The 22,443-nt window shown below is 55.6% G+C and overlaps 1 protein-coding gene across 1 annotated transcript in view; it reads right to left on the reverse strand.

Annotated features, from left to right (window-relative positions):
• The window catches only part of RUNX3 (RUNX family transcription factor 3), a 29,512-nt gene that overhangs the window by 3,953 nt on the left and 3,116 nt on the right, over positions 1-22,443 (reverse strand). The window contains exons 3-4 of the mRNA XM_007178699.2: positions 15,570-15,674; positions 3,917-4,075 (exon numbers count right to left, since the gene is read on the reverse strand). Of these exons, the coding sequence (XP_007178761.2) occupies positions 3,917-4,075; positions 15,570-15,674 (264 nt within the window). The remainder of the gene's footprint in view (positions 1-3,916; positions 4,076-15,569; positions 15,675-22,443) is intronic.

A 22,443-nucleotide genomic window follows, 5' to 3' on the forward strand; every position in this document is an offset into this window, starting at 1 on the left:
ACCCTGCCCTTGTCACAGAGAGACCCAGTGTCCAGCCCAGGCCCCACCCTGGCTCCCCCAGGAGTTGGCTCCAAGACAAAAGTATCCCAGCCTCTACCCCGTACTTTTGTAATCACAGACCCCCCAAACCTCAACACTCAAAGGGGCTTCAGGATTGAGTCTAAACCCCTTGGTAGGAAGACTGAGACTCAGAGAGGGTGAGGCACTTGCCTAAGTGTCACACAGCACATTGGACCTACACAGAATCCTAGGGCTCTCAGTCCTGAGTTCTGACACATGCCTGAAGGGTAACTGTCCCATCTTTGAGGCAGCACAGACTGAAGGTTAACTGTGTGGTCTCTGAGGTTGGATACTTATCTTAGTTCTAACACTTACTAGCTGTGTGTCCTTGGGCAAGTCACTAAACCTCTCTGTGCATCAAGTTGTCCCACATGAAAAATGGAGACAATAACAGTTTCTAGGGATTAAATTAGTTAATACATGTAAAGTGCCTACTGAGCACAGAGCAGGGGCTTGATGAGGGTTTGTGCTGCCACTGCAGCTGTGACACCTCCTGTTCTGGGCACTCAGGACAACCGGCTCATTCAGGGCCCTGCAAAGATAAGCCCCTGACCCTGGGCCTTCCTTGTACCCTGGCCAAAGGGGTGACTCTGAGCAGCAGTGGGGAGGTGGATGAGCCCCCAGCAGCAGTCTAAAGTCTGTCTGTCCCCAAGTCCTCTGTCCACCAAAGACTAGGGGCCAGAGACGGCTCAGGAGGAGCCCAGCCTCTGCCCCTGGCCAGCTCCAGGTGTGCACTGCCTGCCGTGCCTGAGGCGTGGCTGAGGCTAGAGCTGCAGGTGCCCTCAGGCCTCACTTCCCCAGATCTGCTTGAGGTGCTGTGCGACCTCAGATAAGACTTGTAACTTCTCTGGACCTTGGGGTCTTCCCAGCTCAGCTGGGGGGGTGTTTCCTCAGCAGCAGGCTCTGGTCCCGGATGTGGATGATACGGGATGAGGCTCTGGGCTCCAGGTGGGGAGATGTGGGGGCTGGGGGCCTTCTGGCGCATCTGGACCCTCCCTAACAGATCCCTTGGCTGGTCAGTGTTGCCCTGAAGCCTAGGGGGTCAGAGGAGCCTGGCTTCTGCCCTCATCTCTGAACCCCAGGGGAGGAGCCTTGTTGGCAGTGCCTGGCACCCCAAGCACAGCCAAGCATGAGGCTAACACCTTGCTCTGAGCCCGGGGAAGCGAGCGCTGCCGCCTGACAGGAACCCCTTTTTCAAAACAAAGGGAGCCCAAACAGGGAGCCCAGGATGCGATGGCAGGGCTGCAGCCCGGGAAACAAGGCCGTGCCAGGTGGGCCTGGGTGCGTGTGGCCCTCGGGGGTCATGTGGGCTGTGGGCAGGCCTGCCCAGCCCTGACACTGTCCTCTCCTGCCTCCCTCCCAGGGTGGGGGGAGCGTCTGCCCTCAGCACCCCCTCAGCTCCTGCCCCCAGCCCCGCCCCCTCCAGCCCAGTAGCCCCAAGAAACCCGAGCTAGCCAGGCCGCTGTCGAGCAGCCAATCCCAACACTGGAAGGAAATGTTTATTTTCTTCTCCAAATTGCCCCAGCTGCTGTGTGGTGGCTGAATGAGGCCTTTGAGCTGTGAGAAGCCCCCATTGTGGGCGGCCACAGCCGGGGGGCTGGGGGCTGGGGTACGGAGGGGTTGGGGCCTCGGCACTGCTTGCCAGTCACCAAAGCTGGGGGGTCAAAGCTATTAACAGGAACCAAGAGAAGTGGTGGTGGGGTATCCTGAGGGAGACCTCCAGGATGGAGTCTGAAAGTAGAGGCTTGTCCCACCAGAAGGGGAGGGCCAGTGAGAGGGACTCCCCAAGCCTGGCCCTGCCAACACCCCTGTGACAGATACCTCCTTCTTCCCACTTTACAGATGAGAAAACTGAGGCTCAGAGAGGTGAAGCGACTTGCCTAAGATCACACAGCCAGTGCCTGGCAGAGCCCGAATTCCTAGCCAGGTCCACCTGACTGCAAAGTTCATGTTCCTTCCTTGGTCTTGGTTGTCAAAAGCCCTTCCTCTCACTCCAAAGGGGACAGGCCTGAGGACAGGGAGGCCTGGCTGGTGTGAAGGGCCACAGCGGCTGCCTGAAGTCCAATGCTGTGCGTGGCTAGCGAGCACCCTGCCTCAGGATACAGCAGAAGGGGAAGGACTGGGTCAGCCACTATCCCACACAGGCCCGACCTCCTCTCCTTCCAGCCTCGGGGGAGGCAGGGGCTCTGCCTGCTGCTGGGCTAGGCCTGGCCCTCTGGGGCTGGACAGAGGGTGGGTAGGCCTGCCTCAGGCTCCGGCAGGTGCTGATTCCCAAGCCATGTCCACACCAGTGGAAAGAGAGGTGGGTTCTCCTTCCACGGGAGCTGCTGGACAGGACGCCACTGTTAGCCCCCACCTGCTGGGTTCCAGGGCCCCCTGGCTGGGCCCCAGCTCTGCCCCTGTCAGGGAAAGGCCTGGAGTGTTAGACCACTGTACCTGCACAAAGGCTGGCCTGCCGTGAACGGGAGCACGGACAGCTTCTGGGCAGGGGTGGGCATGAGCCCAGAGGACCTCTTGCTGCCTCTTGAGCTCAGACCCCTCCACCCTGCAGCCCCCCTGGCTCAAGAGTTGTTGAGTGTCTCAAACTCGACAGCCCGTGGCTAAAAGCCTGGACCTGGTGCCTCTCCCCACCTTGGGGGCTCAGCAGGGCCAAGGCCCAGCTTCCCAGGCCAGAAGGGAGGTACCGTCTCTTCACACCAGGGGGCTGCATCAAGTCCCCCTGCCATGGCATTGTGCCTGGCACACATGGCCAGGGCTGGGGGTAGGGCCTCCCTTAATAGAGAGACCCAGTAGGGACTCCCTTGCTTCTGCCCTCAGAAGTACAGGAAGTTCCTGGGGGCAGGTGCTGTGGACACTTTGAACCTGGTCATTGATGCGCTGTGTGACCCAAGAGTGGCCCTTAACCTCTTAAGCCTCAATTCACTCATCTGCCAAATGGGTTCTAACCAGGGCCTGGAGGACCAAGAAAGAACAGACACCCACGGTGCATGACAGCAGCAGCCAGCCCTCCCGGCCGCGTCCAGCACTGGTGACGAGCACTGTCCGTCCCTGCCTGGCCTGAGGGTCAGCTGTGCACTCAGCCTCCTGCACCCCAACCCACTGGCCAAGAGAACCTAGAGAGCAGAGTAGATATTCACCATTTGACCACCTACTGAGCACCTGCTATGTGCCAGGCCCTGTACACCTGGACGCCCTGCCCGAGACTTAGGCTCACACGTGCCTGCCGTGTCCATCTGGCCAAGGGGTAAAGACTCCATCCTGGGCCTCCGCCCAGAGGCCTCCCTCCTCCTTCCTGTTTGGGAAGAGTCTCTGGGCCAGGTGGGGACCTTTCTCAGGAGGTGCTCTGTCTCTTTCCAGGGACAAATTCACAGTTTACGAAGTTTGAGTGCAGTAACGTCATTTGAATGTCACCCGAGGCCCAGGCAGAGGCATCTACCACCACCCTGCTTTCAGATGAGAAAGCTGAGGCCTGGGGGGCCGTGGTGTCCTTGGCAGACATGTGTCTGTCTCAGGCTCCTTGGGCGAGTCCTGCCCAACTTTAACGGGTGCACTGGGGGACTAATACCCATTTCCCGCAGGCGACAGGGAGCTCCTGGAGGGCAGGGACTGTGCCTGTCTACTCATCCCTGGGGCCAGGCACCACGACGGCACAGGGCGAGTGGCAATAAATGTTTGCTGAATGAATGAAGGAAGGGCTGAGCCCAGGACCGTGTAGCAGCACTGGTGCTCCTTTATAACAAACACCAGGGTGGTGCAGCCAACGACCCTGGCATGAGCTTTTGGTCTGGAGCAGAGAGACCACTTCCAGGCCCCCGCCCCCTTCTCCCACCGCAGCCCCCACCTCCCTGTGCCGTACCTTGGATGGGGGTCTGGGCCTGGCTGCTGAAGTGGCTGGTGGTGCTGAGCGAGCCTCGGGGGCTGGGCGTGCTCGGCGTCACCCGCATGCGCAGGCGCTCCAGATCCCCGAAGCGGTCAGGGAACGCCTTGGTCTGGTCCTCCAGCTTCTGTCGATGCCCTGCGGAGCATGGGAGCCCATGAGAAGCTGGTCCCCGAGAGTCTCGGGGGGCAGAAATGCCTTGCTCTGCCAGGAAGTTCTCCCTGAGGTCTAACCTTAGGCCTCTGCAGGGAGAACCCATAGGCCACTACCGATGTCTCTTCTGAACAGAGAATGGTCAGTACGTGCTGTCCTGGGGCTGCCATCATCTCACTCCTACCTTCTTATGCCATAGGTGAGGCTCAAAGAGGTTCCAGGCCACAGAGCCAGTAAGTTGTGGAGTCAAGATCTGAACTCAGGGTTCAAATCAAAGCCTGCGACCTACACCTCTACGTTACGCTTTTTGGCAGAAGGGGAATCTGAGGCAACAGGCACGGGAAAGGGGCTTAAGCAGGCTCCCATGGGAGGCAGGGCGGGAACCCAGGGATGCTGCCGCTGTCTGCCCCCCAGCATCCATCCTGCCCGCCATTCACATCTGCAAGAGGAATGGGAGATGGCCCCGGAATGGGAATGCTGGCTCCTCCAGCCCAGAGCTACCCTGGGACCCCCAGCACATGCCTTCTCCCCTCTGGGTCTCAGACAGGAGGGGAAATTCACCACGATGCTGGGAAATGGAGTGGGGCGCTGTGTGAGGGGCTGGACTCCCATCTCCGTCCCGAAGCTGGGGACAGGGGACCAGTGCACCTGGCTTGGGCATCACACTTGGAGAAACTGCCAGCATTTCCCAGTATCCCTCTGCCACGGCCCACACAGGAAGGACCCCAGCCTCGTCTCTGAGACCCTGGAGGAGCTGGCAGGGTCAAGATGGCCATGCCCCTGCCTTTTAGCAGCCAGCCGAGGCCACCCTCAAGGCTTCTTGAATGACATCAGGCTTGCAGGGACCACCACCTCTCTCTCTCTCTCTCTCTCTCTCTCTCTCTCTCTCTCTCTCTCTCTCTCTCACACACACACACACACACACACACACCACTTTTTCAATTACTCATTTTACATTTCACAAGCAACATACGAATAGCTACAAAAATAAAAGCATTACAGGTAAGGCTAATGGCTCCTCTGACCCACCCTAAATCCCTGCCCAGAAATCCCCACATGATCAATTTGGAGGTCTTTCTTTCCAGCCTTTTTTTGGTTTCACGTGCATGCAAAACACAGAGCAAGTTTCTCACAGAACTTTCTTGAATGGTCTCAGCCTGGTTGTATCATTCTCTAACTTGCTCTTTCAGTAGCACACCTGGGGGGCCACCTCAGTTTCCTCATCTGATAGATGGAGAGAGTCACCCAGCCCCAGAGAAACAACCTCGGGAGCCCACCCTGGGGCACAGTGAGGAGCAACAAGTGGGGGCGGGGCGGGCTCACTAAGCCTGTGGGTGTCCCTCGTTCCTGCTCGGCACGTCCCCTGGAGGCCGCAGTCCCCTCAGCCGTTCCTCTCAGATGGACACTTAGCTCGCTTGCAAGTTATCCCCCTGCATGCAGGACTCCCAGGAATCTCTCTGTTCACACCCCTCCTTGTGTGGGGGGATTTCTCCAGGGCAGACGACTCCTCACTGAGAGGGCCGGACGTCCTGGGCTCTCCTGATCAGCCTGTCAGCCGAGGTTGGCCCGTTTGGTTCCACCCGACCCTGAGGGAGGAGGCCAGGCAGACAGGTGGGCCTGGTCCTCTTTTTACAGACAAGAGAACTGCAGTTCAGAGAGGTGAAGAGGCTTGCCCGAGGTCACACAGTGAGGAAAGAGGGAGGATGTCTTAGACTTGGGATCCTTGGAAAAGAAGTGTGGGGAGGGGCTGAGGGAGAGGGGAGGGCTTGCCTGAGTCCTGGGGTCTTCAGTGACACGAGGAATTTTCAAGATTGACAGAGAAAGAAGAAGGAGAGAGAGGTAGTGGGAGGTAAAACAAAACTCACCATGCTTGCCAAGCCTTGGAAAATGGCATCCTAGGGGCCTGGAAAGTGTGAGATGACTCTTCACTGCCATTGGGAGTGAGGGGAAAGAGGTGGAGGCTTCAGAATGGGCCTGATTTCTGATTTTCAAAAGGGGGATGCAATGGATTCTGGTACCCACAGGCCCCTAGTCTCGCTACACACCCCTGTCACAAGCTCAAATAGGCATCTGAGAGCCCTTAGAAATGGAACAGGTTGTCCTGGGAGCCTCAATGGGCTCAGCAAGTCACCAAGAACCAGGGACCCACTTTCTCCTCCGAGGAGGCCCCAGGCCCGAGCCCAGGGACACTCAGCAGCCAAAATGAGACCACCTGGCTCCCAGCCGGGCCCCCCATTGCTGCCTCCCAGGACCCTTGGCAACAGGAAAAACGTGGGCTGGGGTTAGTTTGGCTGGAGCTGGGGCCACTAAGTTAGATGACTATGGGGGCTGGGCAAGTCACATAAATGAGGCATATGGGATGGGTAGGGCCTGGGGCAGACTGGAGAGGGTGGGCCTTGTAGAAGGGGCAGTTGCCATCCCGTCCAGCTGACCGGTGCCCTGATGGGGGTGGACCCAGTGTCGCCAGAGCTTCCAGTTTACCAGAAGCCATAAACCTGCTTTTATGTGAAACCTCCCATATTTTATATGTTGGCAATTAATTCAAATACTGAAAACAACAAGAAAATAACTCAACCACTTTGTAGAACATGTCCTGTTCAGGGGCTGCCAGTTTGCATCCTCCAAGTTTGGGATTTCATTTGCTGGTTGGTTGTCTAACCTTAGCCATCGAGGACTGGCTAATGGATACCCCTCAGGACGTGGTCTCTAGGGAAGTGCCGGAGGGCTTGGCCTCAGTCCTGATCGGCCTTGGAGGAAATGCTGTTGCCCTTGCTGCTGAGGCCACTGAAAATGGCAAGGCAATGTGGATGAGCTGGGGCATGAATGAAGTCAGAACAGTCTCAACAGGCAGGAAGCCGGCTGGATAGATCTGGAGACGGCAGACTGACCTGACAGCAGCTCAGGTGCAAAGGATCTGGGTGTCTTAGTCAACCACAAGCTTGAAGTGAGCCAGTGGGGTTACATGAAAGCTGGTGCAAAACCTCAGGCCTTGTTGTTATCGCCACTGGCTAATGAAGTCCCGTTTCTGAGTCACACTGTACATACACTAAGCGTCTAGAGATACTCCTGTGGGCCAGTGGAAGGAGGGAGGGGTTCGCAGCCAGCCTGGGTCTGAGGATGGGCTCTGCCGCCTGGTAGCCTCACCCCTTTTCCCCACCCACCCCAAGCCACGGTGTCTGCATCGTGGTGCCCTCGCAGGTCGTGGTGCCGGCCAAACAAGGTGACCAGACGCTCTCCACCCACCTGGGGCCCCACCATCTGCACGGTCACTTCTACCCCAGCCCGTGCCAAGGGACGCAGGATCATCATCCCCACATGGAGACCAGGACACGGAGGGCAGGATGGTAAGTCCTGTCCGGGACACAAAGCCAGGACAGCGGAGCTGGCATCGGCACCCAGACCCAGACTCCAAGTCCAGTGCTCTTTCTCCTGACACTTCCCTTTTGGTCCCATTGTACAGATGGGGCCACTGAGGCTTCAAGATGAGCCCTACACTAAGCGGTTGGTCTGGGATATAAATCAGGTAATGTGGTCCCAGAGCGCATGCTCCATCACATGCTGTTCTGCCTTCACGTAGGGCAGACTTCCTGGAGGAGGAGTTTTAACAGCACTTAGGGAACTGCTTCCTTGTTGGCTGTGGAAGGCCGGAGCCACGGCCCAGGAGGGGCAAAGGGGAGCTGAGGTGGCTGCACGTGGCCAGGGCGCCAGAGAGTCTCAGAGCCACGGGGCCTGGGCCTTCACACTGGGAGCGGAACGGAACTCCCTGTGCCCGAGGAAAGAAGATGTGCCTTCAGAATAGACCTCCTTCATTCGGCTGCCCACAGTGAGAGCTGGGTGGGGAGCCCTGGGGAGCTCTCTAGGTCACCAGGGGCCCAGCCCTTTCACGCTGGGACTCAGTTTCCCATCTGCACACACTGCTCACTGAGGCCCCTCTAGCTTTGAAAGTCCCTGACATGAGACTGCAAGACTCAGCGACTGGCCAGGATGAGGCCCCCGGAAGGAAGGGAGGCAGGGCTGCTTGCTCCCGGGCCCTCCCATCACCGCCTCCTGTTGCTTCTCCTGCTCCCAGGGTTTCTCTAGTATTTATGCCCTGCCTCTTCCAGGAAGCCCCCTTCTCCCAGCGCCTCTGCAGGTTAAGAGCAGTAGCTAGCAGGAACGGAAAGCAAAACAGCGGCTGACACTTACTCAGTGCTTCCTCCACTCCGCTGTCTAAGCAGTTGACATGCTCTGCCTTGTTTCACCTGCCTTATCCCCAGGAGGGGGTCTACCACTATCCCTAGTTCACAGGTGAGAAAACTGAGGCTCAGTGAAGGTCAGGGACATGCTCGAGGTCACATAGAGGCACCTGGCCACCTTGTCTTCCCGGAGCCCATCTTGTAGGAAAGGAGCCTGGGTTTGGAAAGTCAGGGGCTCCAAACAATGGGTGTTAGGGCCCGGCCCGGGCCCAGGGCCCAGAGCAGATGCAGGAGGACAGGCCTGGAAAGAGGAAGATGAGAGGGTCTCAGTGGACTCCACCAGGGGCCCTGCCCTGCTCTGAAGCTCAGCGCTAAGAGTCCAACCCTCTAATCACACCCTGCTCTAACCCACCAAGTCCCCCTGCTCCTCTGGGCCTCAGTTTCCACACCTGTCAAGTGGTTATCATAGTGTCTAACCCCTGAGTTGAGGATGAGCTGGAGGACAGGCCCCAAGTGTTTCAAAGTAGAGCACTTTGTGCAGAGGAGGGGGACTGCCTGGGGATGGCCCCACCTTGGCCCTCTGGACCTCGCTGGGGCTGCCCGTCTGCCTGCAGCACCTGGGCTCAACTCACTGACAACCCCTCCGACGTCACCTTGATGAGTGCTCCGATCCTCATTTATGACCCTCCAGGGCCCAGTGGCCCAGGCCTATCCCAGGCAGCTCTTACCCACTGGGCCACAGTTGTGTCACCTGTGAAGTGGAGCTCACACTCTAACTCCTGAGGGTGTGGACAGGCCGGGAGAATTAAACAGCCCACCTGGCCTTGGCACTCAAGGAAGGCACTCTGGGTTCACAACCCCTCCTCAGTGGATCTGGACAGTGGGAGGGCCCAGCCTCGCAGGTGTGTGAGAAGGATCAAAGTTGGGGGAAGAATACTGGGGCCCAGCCAGGCGGGTGACTCACCCGGGGTCCAGCGGCAGGAGCCCGAGGATGAGGGCTGGATTCCAGGTGGGGCTCCCTTCCTTCCATTCCCGGGGCATCTCTCAGCACTGGGCCAGCACCGGGTCCCCACACCTGCCAGGTACCTGGTGCTTCAGGGGGAAACCCAGGGGCCATCAGGGCCATGCCCTTGCCTTCACACTGGCCCGACACAAGCCCCCGTGATGAGAGTGGCAACCGCTTGAGCAGACATCTACGACATGCCAAGCACTGTGCCAGGCAGGCCACGCGTGTCGTCTACAAGGGCCACGACCCTCTGAGAGGCCGCTATCATCACAACCATTTTACAGATGGGAAAGTGGAGGCACGTGGTCAAGGTCAAACCTGGACTGGTCAGCATGTTGCATGGAGCTCAGCTGCTAAGGTCTTGACTTCCCAAGACCTCCAAGAGAGCGGAGCTGGGTTCCTTGGCAGTGAGGCCCGACTGGCAGGAGGCCAGCTCAGTGTCCTGCCGCGGGGCGGTGAGGGGGGCAGGAGGCCAACGGGAGCAGGGAGCGGGGAGAAGCAGAGCTGAGCGGGGCCCCAGGAGCAGCATGGTCTGCAGGCAACAATGTGGGCCCCAGCCATGGGGCCCTTCTCCCATCTGAAGCCACTCGGCCACCTCCTCGGCTGCCCGGCCTGGCCCTGGTGCGGTCACATCCCACACACAGCGGCCACTGTCTGTCCAGCCGTGGGGTGGGGCACCCGGGCCCAAGGCCGGCTCTGCGGCCTGTCAGGAGATTTACACCCGGCTCCTAACAGCTAACAGCCGAGCAGAGTCGCAGGCGGGGGCTGAGCCCCAGGTGGTCTGTGGTGAATCGGCCCCCTGTGAGCGGATGAAAGCCGGTCGGTGGCTAGGCAAGGAACCAGGCGGGTGGGGGGCCAGCGGCTCTCCCAGGGGCACAACTGGGGCTTCCAGTGGCCTGGGGTTGATTAGGGGAACCGGGGAGGCCCGAGGTTAACCCCTTCCCTCCTGCTGGGTGCACCCCCCCCTGGGGGCGTGGGGTCCTGGGAGCCAGGGGCCGGGAGCAGTTGCCTCTCCTCAAGCCGGGCATCCCTCCAATCCCACCTGGAGCTGACGACAGACCTGTGGCAACTTTACGACAGCCACAGTCCTAAAGTTGCAGGCTCAGGGTCACTTTTCCTGCCCACGTCGTCTCCCGCCCCCAGCAGCCCCAGTGGCTGTCTGCTCACTTCCTTCAGGTCTCTGCTCAAATGTCACCTCTTCAGGAGGCCTCCCCTGTCCCCCTCCCGCTGTGGGTACCAGCCCTGCACTCTCCACCGCTCCCCCCCACCCCCAGCTTAGATTTTCTTTGCAGGACTTCTCACTACCTGAAATTAAACTAGCTAATCATCTGTTTACCTCGTTTATTCATTCAACAAATATTTACTGAGCACCTACTAAGTGCTCACGTCTGTGTTCCAGGGTCTACATCAGTGTCTGGCAAAGCAAAGAACCTCCACCCCATGGAGCATATATAGTAGTCAGGGGAGATGAAAAATACGTGAAATAAATGAGTGAACTATATAGCATCTTAGGAGGTGATAAGTAAAATGAAAGCCAGGAAGTGTAAGGGCAAGAGAGGGATGCCTGTGTGTTTGATTAAAACAGCGTGGTCAGGGGAGGACTCACTGAGAAGTGTGAGTAAAGATTTCAAGGTGGGAAGCACACACGAGCCACACGTCTGGGGTTGCTGGGGGAGGCGTGCCCCAGGTAGAGGGAACGGCAGTGCAAAGGCCCTGAGGCAGAAGTGTGAAGCTGCCCAGTTTGAAGACTGGTCAGGATGCCAAGGTGGCCAGAGTTGGGTAAGTGAGGAGAAGGGTGTCAGAGAGGAAGGCAAGGGATAATGGGCACAGATCAGGTTGGGCTTCGTGGGCCATGGTGACAACAGCACGGTTTACCAGTTCTCCCCACCCCTAATGTGTGAGACCCAAGAGGGCCAGAGCCCGTCTGTTGGGTTCACTGCAGTGTCCCTAGCTTCTAGAATAGTGCCTGACACGAAAAATATTTGTTGAAATCATCCCATGTACACTTTGGGGAAGAAAGGGCCCCCAGGCAAGATGTCAGAACCGCCCCCGCCCCCTGGCCTCAGGCAGCATGAAGAACCTGCGTCCTGCCCTCTCAGCTACAGCACCTGCCAAGCCTGGGAGACAGGGTGAGCGGTTCCCAAACTGCGGTCTACCCCAGGCTCGCCAGGCGCTACGCCGCCTGCTGCCCCACATATTGGATCCTGCTCCACTGCTTCTCTACCAGCCCCCAGTGACTCTGAGGGACACCAGCACCGAGAACCTCAGAAACCAAGGCCACACAGGCAGGAAGCCACCAAGCCAGCCTTCAAACCCAGCCGGCCACCTGGCTGCAGACTGGGCACGCTCTGCAGGGCAGCGGAGGGGAACGACCTGGCCACAGAACCCACAGCCAGGCCTCGGGGATCTGCAGGCGCCCCTCCCTGGCTCCCGGGACCAGTCTCCACTCCCACCCCTCGCCACAGAAGGCTCAGCCCTCACACGGGGTCGGGGGTCACAAAGCAGGAGAAAAGCCCAGAAGGGAAACCCTGTGATAATCCATCAGGGTTGTTGGGTACCTCCTGCAGGCCAGGCAGCTGTAATTCATGTAAAGCTCACAACTCCCCGGAGCAGAAGCTAATATCATCCCCATCTTACAGATGAGCACACTGAGCTAGGAAGGCCCTTCTGAGTGGCCCTTGTTTCCCTGAGCCCCAGGGTGGAGCCCTTGGGGTGCACCGAAGCTCACCCTTGGGCAAGTGGCTTGGCCTCCTGGCCTGTCTCCTCCTGGGGTTGTCGAGGATCAATGAAGAGACTCTGAGGGACTTCCCTGGTGGTCCAGTGGTCAAGACTCTGCGCTTCCAAGGCAGGGGATGCAGGTTCTATCCCTGGTTGGGGAACTAAGATCCCACATGCCGTGCGGCACGGCCAAAAAAAAAAAGAGACTCTGCACAGGGCCTGGCACACAGGGAGTGCTCGTTGACCAGCAGCAGCTGAGCTGCCCTCTGACCACTTATAGGTGGGGAAACGGAAGCGGGGAAAGGAGGAGGATTTGTCCAAGGTCGCAGAGTGAAGGGCAGGTTGGGGCTGGAACCCAGGGTGCAGGTGAGACCTGCCCTGAAGGCCGGGCAGGGGGAAGAGCAAGCAGGTGCTCAGATGGGAGACCGGGAGATGTGCTGCCTCCCACATCTGCTCTTTTCTATAAACGAGCCTCTGCTAAGATTTTGTTTCAAGTCACTCTACCACCACTGATCTGGCCCGTACCGCCTTGCTTCTGACTCCGGCTTCTCTCCGCTCCTGATTTCTTTCCCTTCCTCTTGCTGCCTCGACCTATGCCACCCCTTCCCCTACTAGCTCACCCCGAGAAGGGGCTGTCTCGTGTCTGGGGGACCTCAGGAGAGACGAGCAGGCAAGGACTTGACTGGGGGCTTCCAAGGGCAGGGCTGAGCCTCCACCCTCATCCAGTGGCCTCGGCTGGGGAGGGGGGGCAGTTGCTCTGGGCTGGGCAGGGCTGAACGTGGAGGGTTCCGAGGGATTCCAGGCATTGGCCGGTCCCTGGGAGCCTTCCCACCAAGCTCCCAGCGCCCTCCGCTCACATGCCTCTACACACTGGGTGCTCACTGTTTTGTGCAGTGGCTCCTAACGGCTCATCATCACGTTGAGCCCAACAGTGGCTCCCATTCATCCCGATTCTGCCCCTGGAGACTTAGACTACGACACCACCTCCCTCAGCGGAGACTTGATACCTCCATTACTACGGCCTGGGTTTCTCAGCAGCCACCCTGCTGCTGACCAAGAAACGTTCACCATCGGCTAATGGTGCTAGTGGTGGGAGTACAGACGGGATGCCAGGTACCAGGGATAAGAGAATACCACAGATACAGAGACTCACAAGGACCCTCCCTCTGCTACAGCCAGATGCTATCCACAAGCCATCACTGATCTCCAGGCGTGCAGGCCGGGTGGTATCATCCCACTTCCTGGAGGAGGCAGCTGAGGCCCAGAGAGATCAGAGACTTGCCCAAGGTCTCCCAGCCAGGCAAGCTGGCTCAGAGTCTGCTCTCTGTACCAAGGGCCTATGGCCCACAAGGGCTTCCCAGCCATCACCATCTTGAGACTCTTGGGGTCACCGACCCGGTTCACAGATGACAAAACTGAAGCCAAAAGGGAGCCATGATTGTCCAGAGCCACAAAGCCCAAGGCCAGGGGCATGGACCCATCCACATCCAATCCCAGCAGGAAGGACTCAGCAGGAATCTGGCCAGGGCAGGTGCCAGCTGGGAGGTGAATAACTTGGGCCTGATCACCAGGTTCAGGAGCCCGAGGTGGGTTGGAGGAGGTGGCCCTGAGAGGCCTACAGGGAAGCTCTTCCAGGGCCACCAGGCCCAGCTCTGAGCCTTTCCCAAGTGGCCAGGTACTGGAGTGGGCCCAGGAACTGGACTGATGGGGAGCCAGGCCTGGGCGGCCCTCCCTGGCGCTGCCCTGGTACAGCCATACCCCATTCTCAGCCTCCTGCCTCAGGCCCACTTAGCCCTAGAACTGGAATTGAAGGCTGCCTCTGGGAAGACTGGCGCCTCCCTGCACCTGAGACAGTGTGAGGCCCTGGTCAGGTTCTCAACATCCCCAGGGCTGGATTCTCTCCTCCCTGGAACCTAGTGACCCTTTGGTTCAGGATCCCATGAGACAATAAATGTGAGAGGGTTTTCTAAACTGTAAAGGGCCACAGTTACAAAGAGAAGGACAGGGCAGCTCTCAATACACCAGGCATGAGCATGCTGTGAGTGGGGGCCAGTCCACACAAGAGCTCTGCTCAGAGCTCAGGAAGCAGCCAGTCCAGCGATGACCAGCTGCTTCTTTGTTTCACTCATTCATTCAGGGAACACAGGCCTCAGGCCCACTGTGGCAGCTGCCCCTCCAGTTTCCCCAGTCTGAATCTGCAAACTCCAGGTCATTCAGCAGGCAGAAGCAATGAAACACAAACTTTCTTTGATGCTAAAGTGCACGGATCAGGGCTCCCTGCACAGAATATGTGCTCAATAAATATTTGCAGAATCAAATTTGCATTCCTGATCTCAAGATGTGGGTCCTGGGGTCAGAGTGTCTGGGCTCTATGTGACTTAAGTCACATGCTAAGACTCAAAGAACGTTTCCAAGGAGGGGATCTGGCCTTGCAGCCCGAGCAGCCCCTGCTTCTGATGGCTCCCTCCCTCCGCCACTGACAGAGGAACCTGGGGTGGAGTAGAGCAAACCTGGCCCAACCTCCACCCCCAAACACACACACACACCACACACACACACCACACACAGACATACCACACACAGACATACCACACATACACACCACACACACATACATACACACACCACACACACACACATACACAAACCACACACACACACACCACACACACACATACATACACACACCACACACACACACATACATACACACACACCACACACACATCACACACCACACACATACACACACAGACACACCACACACACCACACAGACACACCACACAGACACACACACATACCACACATACACACCACACACCACACACACACACATACATACACACACACCACACACACACACACCACACACACACACCACACACCACACACACACCACACACACACCGCACACACACAACCACACACACACCACACACACACACACGCCACACACACCACACATACACACCACACACACACACCACACACACCGCACACACCGCACACACACGCCACACACACCACACACCACACACACACCACACACCACACACACACACACACACCACACACACACATACATACACACACCACACACCACACACACACACACCACACACACACACCGCACACACACAACCACACACACAGCACACACACACAGCACACACAGCACACACACACATACCACACATACACACACACACACACACCACACACACCACACAGACACACACAGACACACAAACACACACACACACAAACACACACCCATCCTTTTCCTTTCCTTAAAGGTTGCAAATCCATACTCCCCCAGCGAGCCCCCAGTGGGCAGTCATCCCTTGGGGTAAGGGGAGCCAAGGGTAGGTCAAGTTGATTCAGTCAACTCCTCTTCCCAGCTTGGCTTCCTACAGCCCGGGGTTAAGCACAGGCACACAGTCGGCGGGGTGTGGAGCGGAGAACTGCAATCCGCCACAGCTCCCAGGATCCAGCGCCATCTGTCTGACCTCGATGACTGCCCTTCCCCCGCTGGGCCCTCTTCCCCGACCCAGGGGCTCAGTGGCTCTGGCACTTACGTCTGGGCTCCCGGGGTCCATCCACGGTCACCTTGATGGCTCTGTGGTAGGTGGCCACTTGCGTGGGGTTGGTGAACACGGTGATGGTCAGTGTGAAACTCTTCCCTGGGGAGAGTGGGGAATAAAGAAGAGGTTGGCACCTGGAACTATTCACAACACCCTGAAGCCTTCATCTTCCAGAAGGAGCAGGTCTCTCTACTTTGAACCTGGGCAGAAGATAGGGTTCTGGGTAAAATTCAAGCTGCTGGGGTTGGCATTCAAGGCCCCGGGAGGTCTGGCACCAACTTTATCACATTCCCCCGCCCCACGCTCTGGCCACCCTAGCTTGCTTCCCCCTGCTTCTTGGCCTTTGTTTGTGCTGTTCCTTCTATCTAGAGACCCTTGCGATTTTGGGGTGGGGAGCTCAGATGAGTACATATTTTTTTTTCATGAAAATAATTAGTGATCTTTATAGAAGACTTTGAGAACACAGAACATATAAAAAAGAAGAAAAAAAAATCACCCACAGTTCCACTAGCCAGAGATAAACACTATTAACATTGATTTGGGTGTTCTTTCCTGCAACCCTTTTTGGGCGAGTGTGTGTTTTTACATAGTTGCAATGACACTAAAATAAGTATTTCCGTACCCTCTTTTTTGTTCACTTAACACATCATAAGCACTTATGTCATTAAAAATTCTTCATAAACTTCATTTTTAATGGCTGCAAAACATTTCAACTCATGGAAGCCTCGTCTTTTACTTATCCATCTCCTTACTCTTGGGTGTTACCTTGCTGCTAATTTCTTATTGGCGTGTGCAGCTGGGGCTGAAAAAGGACTGATTTGGGAACTGCAGACATTTCATTTGTAGACACAACTGTTATTTCCAGAACTCTGTTCTATTTTTAGATAGACATTTGGCTCCAAAGTCTCCATTCAAAATTCCTGAGAGGGGAGAAAACTTTTAAAATCATCATTTTTGTTTTACCATTTAAAATAAAACGAAAATGGCTTTCTGTTTATAAAAATCTTTGTCTATATCTCTGCTTATTTCCTTAGAATAGATTCCAAGAAGCGGTGAGTGATTTCATCGCATCAGAGGGTTAGGATGGATTCAGGGGCATTAATCTCTGCGGTGAGATGACTCTCTGGAGAGGACCATCGTGATTGGTGTGGGCCCGAGTCTACCGTGATGCTGTCAGCGTCTTCGTGACCTCATCTATCAAGGTGGAAGATCTCTTAAACACTCTTGACTTCGTCGCCTTTGCTCTATTACTAGTGAGACTGAAATTTTTTATATGTTTATCATCTGTCCTAATCCAACACAAATCATTGTTTCATGGTCTTTCATACTTTTCTATTAAGGTTTCAATGCCTTAAGGAAAAATCACTCTATCAAGCTTGTTAACACTTTCCTTGTCCTATTTGTGGCAGTCGGTTTCCCACTTCACTGGCCTTTACATTTCGCTTTCTGACACCAAGCTGATTTGCATTTTCAGTTCTACCTCTTGCTCGTGATTTCTCCTGTCATTTTATGTTTAGAAAGGTTACCTTCAATAAACACCATCCTCTCTACCTTCCACGTTGAATTCTTTGATTCTTCTGGGGGTTTACTGGTTGGGTTTTTCTTCAAAGGGCACCCCAATTTTCCCAGCACCTTTACTGAAGTGAGAGCCCCCCTCTCCCGCCCTGTTCTCTACCAGCATCAAAGCCTGCATGCGTGTCAGGCTGGGGAGGGGTGTGGGGGGAGCTTCACTGATCCTCAAGTCACATTGGCCTCCTCCTGCTCTGCCTCTGAGCACCCCTATCTCTGGTCCCCAGTTACAGGCCTGGGGACACCCCGAGGGCAGGGGCTGATGGTCCTGTGCACCTGTGTCCCCCCAGGGCTGTCCTCGTCCTCCCAACACCTCTCCAGGGCAGGCAGGCCTGATTCCATATTCCCACTTCACAAGTAGGAGACGAAAGCTTGGGGGCGGGGGCGGGGTGTGAGAAACGATAGCTTAGCATGGCTGCTACTTGTTGATCCGGTGATGGAGGGAAAACTCCAGCCTCAGAAAGAGGACAACCCAGCACAAAAGAAAACCAGCCAGGCTACCGGGGCCACACCCAGGAACCCAAGGGCTTCTGAGACTGGGGGGGTTAGGGGGGTAGGGGGACAGAAGGGGTTTAAATTGAGGTGTGACTCGAACTAGGGAAGAGTGGGGCCTCTCTGGAGGGATTTGCCAGAGCTGCCAGCTGGAGGCAGGGGTGGAAATGCAACCCACTCCCGACCTGGAGCTCTGGGCCAGAGACACCCACCTGGCCCTCACTCAGACAACAGGGGTGCTTTCCATGCTTTCTGGAAACAGGAAGTGCAGAGGCCTCCCGCTCCAGGCCCCACCCTTCCCGGGACCCTCCTTCCCCCCTACTGCTTCCCCTCACTCTGAGGTCTTTTCCCTCCTGAATCTTTCCCCCTACCAGTCAGGCCCTCTCCAGGGGTCCCTGGGCCTCTGACCCTTCCGTCACCTCCTTGGTACCGCAGGGTGCCAAGCTGATGGGTAGTTTAGGTTGACAGCCCAGAGCCGGATGGGCCCCTGTGCCCCACACTTGCCAGCTCCCTGAAGTGGTCTATTTCTCACCTTACTTCCTTCAGGTCATCACTGAAAAGTCACCTTTCCAGTGAGGCCCTCCCCGGTCACTTTATCTAAAGGAGGCATTTTTAACTTGGCATCCCTCTTAGAATTGAGTGGGCTCGAAAACTGGGATAGGAAAAGAAAAAAATGGCAACTGTATTGTCCCTAGCCTCTAGCTGAAATTTAGCATCTCTCTTAAGTATGAACGTAGACAACAAACCACAGAGGCATTACAGCAGTCCCTGTGACCTTGTCACCAACAGACGTCACAGATATTTACATATCACATTACAGACGTTGCAGATTTCTTTAAATATCTTTCATGCTCGTCACAACTTCAAAGTCACGGTCGTCATCAAACCCGTTGCTAGATCTTGTTATTTAACAAGCTAACAAGGCAGCGCATTTATCACAATTTTTAAAAACGTTTTGCTATGTTTTAACATAATTGGTTTTCATTGCCATCCTTTGTATTTTATTTCATTCTTTAAAAAGCACTATTCTGAGACTGTCAAAGGGGTCCATGGGGTGATGAAAGGTTAAGAAGCTCACTCTGAAGCATCACAGACCTTCCCACTCCCACTCGATCTGCTTCAGTTTCCTCCTGATGCTTATTACTTCTAATAATCTACCTACTTATCTATTTAGTCTCCCTTTACTAGATTATAAGCTCCCTGGGGGCCAGAACTTTTGTCTTGTTCACTGCTGTGTCCCCTAGGACAGCATCTGGCATACAGTAAGTGCTCAATAAATGTTTGTTAAATGAATTAAGGGCAGAGGTTACTGCTCCCATTTTACAGATGAGAAAACTGAGACTCACAGAGGGGCAATGAGTTGACCAGGTCACACAGTATCCAGGCAGAGCCCAGGAAGGTTAGACTGTACTGGAGCCTGCCCCTCCGCACCGACCCTGAGCACCTACTCCTGGGGAGTGAGGAGCCTCCACCCCACCAGGCAGCAAACCACAGGCCAGCCCTGAGGTCACCAGCCCACCTTAACAGCTTCCTCCCGGTTTCCAGGCCTGACACCACCCCTCCCAGGTACCCACAGAGACCAGGGAGGGAGGAAGGGAGGGGCTGGCACTTGGGAGCAGGAGTGGGAGGGAGGGGCAGGTGTCAGGTGCCACAAGAGGCAGGGGCCCCACGAACCACAGGTGGGGAAAGCTGTCTCCCTGAGCGCCCATCACCTCTCTCTCCGCCTGGCGGCAAACCCATCCGCCCACCTCTCCACTCTCTTAGAGCAGGAAGCTGAGAGGACAAAGGAGGTGGACAACGGTGCAGAAACCCGGGGCAAACTCGCAATCAGCTGGGAGCCCAGGAATTGCAAATCAAGGTGCTCCCACCGCCCTGGTAGGAGGGGGAGAAGTCCTAGTCTGGAAATAGCTGCTCCTTGGGGCTGAGAGTGGCCCTAGGCGTTCCCGCAGGACCTGGGTCCCTGGATGGAGCGGGGTCTGGCAGTGCGCCCTCGGGCAAGTCCCTGTCTCTCTTTGCCTGGGTTCCTGTGGGACAAGCCCCACTCACTGGGGCCTCATGGACAGCGGGAGGGGACATCTCTGGGGGCCTCTGGATTTGTTCAGTGTCGACCAGGAAGCCATCCACTCCTCCCCCACCAGTGGTCCCCCTAAGCCTGCACCTACACTTTGGCTCCCAAATCTGTCTCCACACACTACGGTTTCTTTTTCACCAGTTCATGACAGTTCAGGAAGTCATGCTGTTTTCATCTTCACCTAGGCCAGTGGCCCCCTCCTAGACAGCATTTTGGGGATGTGTGCTGCATGGTCCTCAAGAGGTGGGATGTGGAAGGCGGGGTGTACGCAAATGTCTAGCACTGCACAGGGCAATCAACTATTCACTCTTCCCGTGTGGGAAAAACTTGCTTATGTAGATTCTCTGAGCCATGAGCCTAACTCAGTTTTACATAAAACAAGGAAAAAGTTTTTACACTCTTTTAATATCTACTGAATTTTCTGGGAGGGAAGACAATTCCTTTTTTTAAAAATTTTGCTCAGAATCTTGCCAAGAATTGCTCACAGCTTCAGCAAATCATGTCATTGACGGCAGTGCCACGTTCAGACTTTGAGTCATGTACACCTGGCCTGTCGGGCCGGCCGCAGGGGTCACGGGGCTTCGGCTAGAGGTGCAAACACCCATCCACCTCACAGTGTCTGTCATCTCGCCCCAACATTTACATATTCAAATAGATACATTATTATAAGTTACTTTTCCTTTTTCTCTCCATTATAGCTATGGAATTATATAGATTTTGAAAATGCACATAGGTGGATAGATTAAGTTATCTTGCGCGTTTCAATTGTAGGATGGTAGAGGGCGCGCTGCAAAAATTTGTTGTAAGAAGGGGCACTGTGTCCGGCAGGGCGGGGACCTTGGCCCTAATCACTGCAGGAGAATGACTTGGTTTCCTTCCCTTCCTTCTCTTGGTTTACACCTTCAGGCTTATCGTGAGAGCTCTGAGGTGGTATTGTGTGTACGCCTTGTACGGAAAGCTATCTTCTTGGAATTAAGACAGATTCAAGGAATAAAATGCAAGGAAACAAGCAGAAGTTTCCTTCTGGTTTCTTAGTTCTGGCAGAAGTCAGAGAGCCAGGGAAAGGCTCTGAGTCCCAAACCCCAGCCTGTCCTGACTCCTAAAGTGGCCCAAACTGTCTGTGTCAACCACCGATCTGTTCCTCAGAGGGAATTTCCCAGTGGGCAGGAGGGGCACAGCAGATGCAGAGCTGCATGCCACAGGACCCCTGTGTCCTCCTTCCTCACTGCCAGCCGCCTCCACTTCTCCCACTCGACACTTCACACTTTCTGGGTTTCCCCCACCCCCGCCCAAACCACACCGTAATCAGAAAATCAGTGACTGTCACCATTCAAAGGGACTGCAAAGATCTCCTCCAGCCCCAGGCATTTGAAGTAACAAAATCTCTGACCTGTATCCAGCTCTCAGCATGTGCCAACTGATATGCTAGTACCCGTTTCCTTAATGCTCACAAAAATCCCACGAGGTAGGTAACATTATTATCCCCATGTTACAGACGATGAAACGGAGACACAGAGAGGTTAAGCCATTTGCCCAATATCATCCAGCAAGTCACTGGCAGAGCTGGGACTGAAATCCAGGTCGGCTGGTTGTAGAGCCCAGGCTGTTGAAGACCATGAGCCTCCAAGGTCTGAAAGTGCCGTCGGGTTCCACGGGCATCGGAGCGCCCACTCAGGCCTCTTCTGCCTCCCAGGACCACTGAGACTGGCAAGAGAATGGCTGTGAGGATGTCTCATAAACCCAGCCTCCTGCATCTCCCAGAGCCATGACCCCAGCCTCAGCCTTGCCTGCTCCAAGAACACGCTGCTACACAATGCTTTGGAAACCTATCTCCCTCCCGGCGGGCCTTGCAGGGTGGGTGCAGGTCTGTGGGTATAAATACCAAAAAGAAATCGTTTTCAGCAGCAGAAGGGCCAGGCAAGATCTCAGTAACACAGAGAATCACCGTCTCTTCTCTTTCTGGAGTTCACCTCCCAGAAGAGGGTGTAGGTGCTTTACTGAGCTCCCAAGACTGACCTCCCCTTCTGCTGCAGCTGTAGGGGGCCTCCCTCGCCACCACCATCTGGGCCGGCGGACCTGGCCACCACCCCATGGTCCAACTGCATCCAAGCAAGCTACCACCAACCAGTGGCGAGCGACTCTCCACTCAGGGCTGGGGCTGGGATTAAGTTGCAAAAGGCTCGAGAGATTGGGGATGACAAAAGGGGCTTGGAGACTAATTAGGAGCAGCAATGAAAGCTTAATTCATAAAAGCAAACATTTTCCATCCATCAACCTGCAACCAGTTAAGGGCAACGTCTGAAAGAAATCTGGGCGTGGGGAAGGGAGCCAACAGGAACAGGAAATGTTTGAAAGAATGTAAACTATTTCAGTTTCATAAAAAGTAACAAGTAAACAGTTATTACATGCAAATAATGCCCTGGTTTTAATTAATGCTGAAAAGTCAAAATATGTTTGACATTTGTATGTATACACTGAGCGGCTGGAGAGGAAAAAATGGTGCCCAGATGCCCTTTTCCGAGCAGGACCGGCGGCTCAGAGGGAACTAAAACCTTAAGCAGGTCTTGTTTATTGGTGATGAAAAGTACCATTCTGCCTCAGCCTCTGTCGCGACTGGAAGCAGAGGGAACCTAGCTTACTTTCTGAAGCGGGAGGGGCCGGCTGATGCTTGGGAAGGACACTCCCCACTTTTCGGCAGGCTGGTCTTAAAGGGCCAGCGAGCCCTCAAGTCTCCAT

The sequence above is a fragment of the Balaenoptera acutorostrata genome, chromosome 1, assembly GCF_949987535.1.
Source record: "Balaenoptera acutorostrata chromosome 1, mBalAcu1.1, whole genome shotgun sequence".
Lineage (NCBI taxonomy): Eukaryota > Metazoa > Chordata > Mammalia > Artiodactyla > Balaenopteridae > Balaenoptera > Balaenoptera acutorostrata.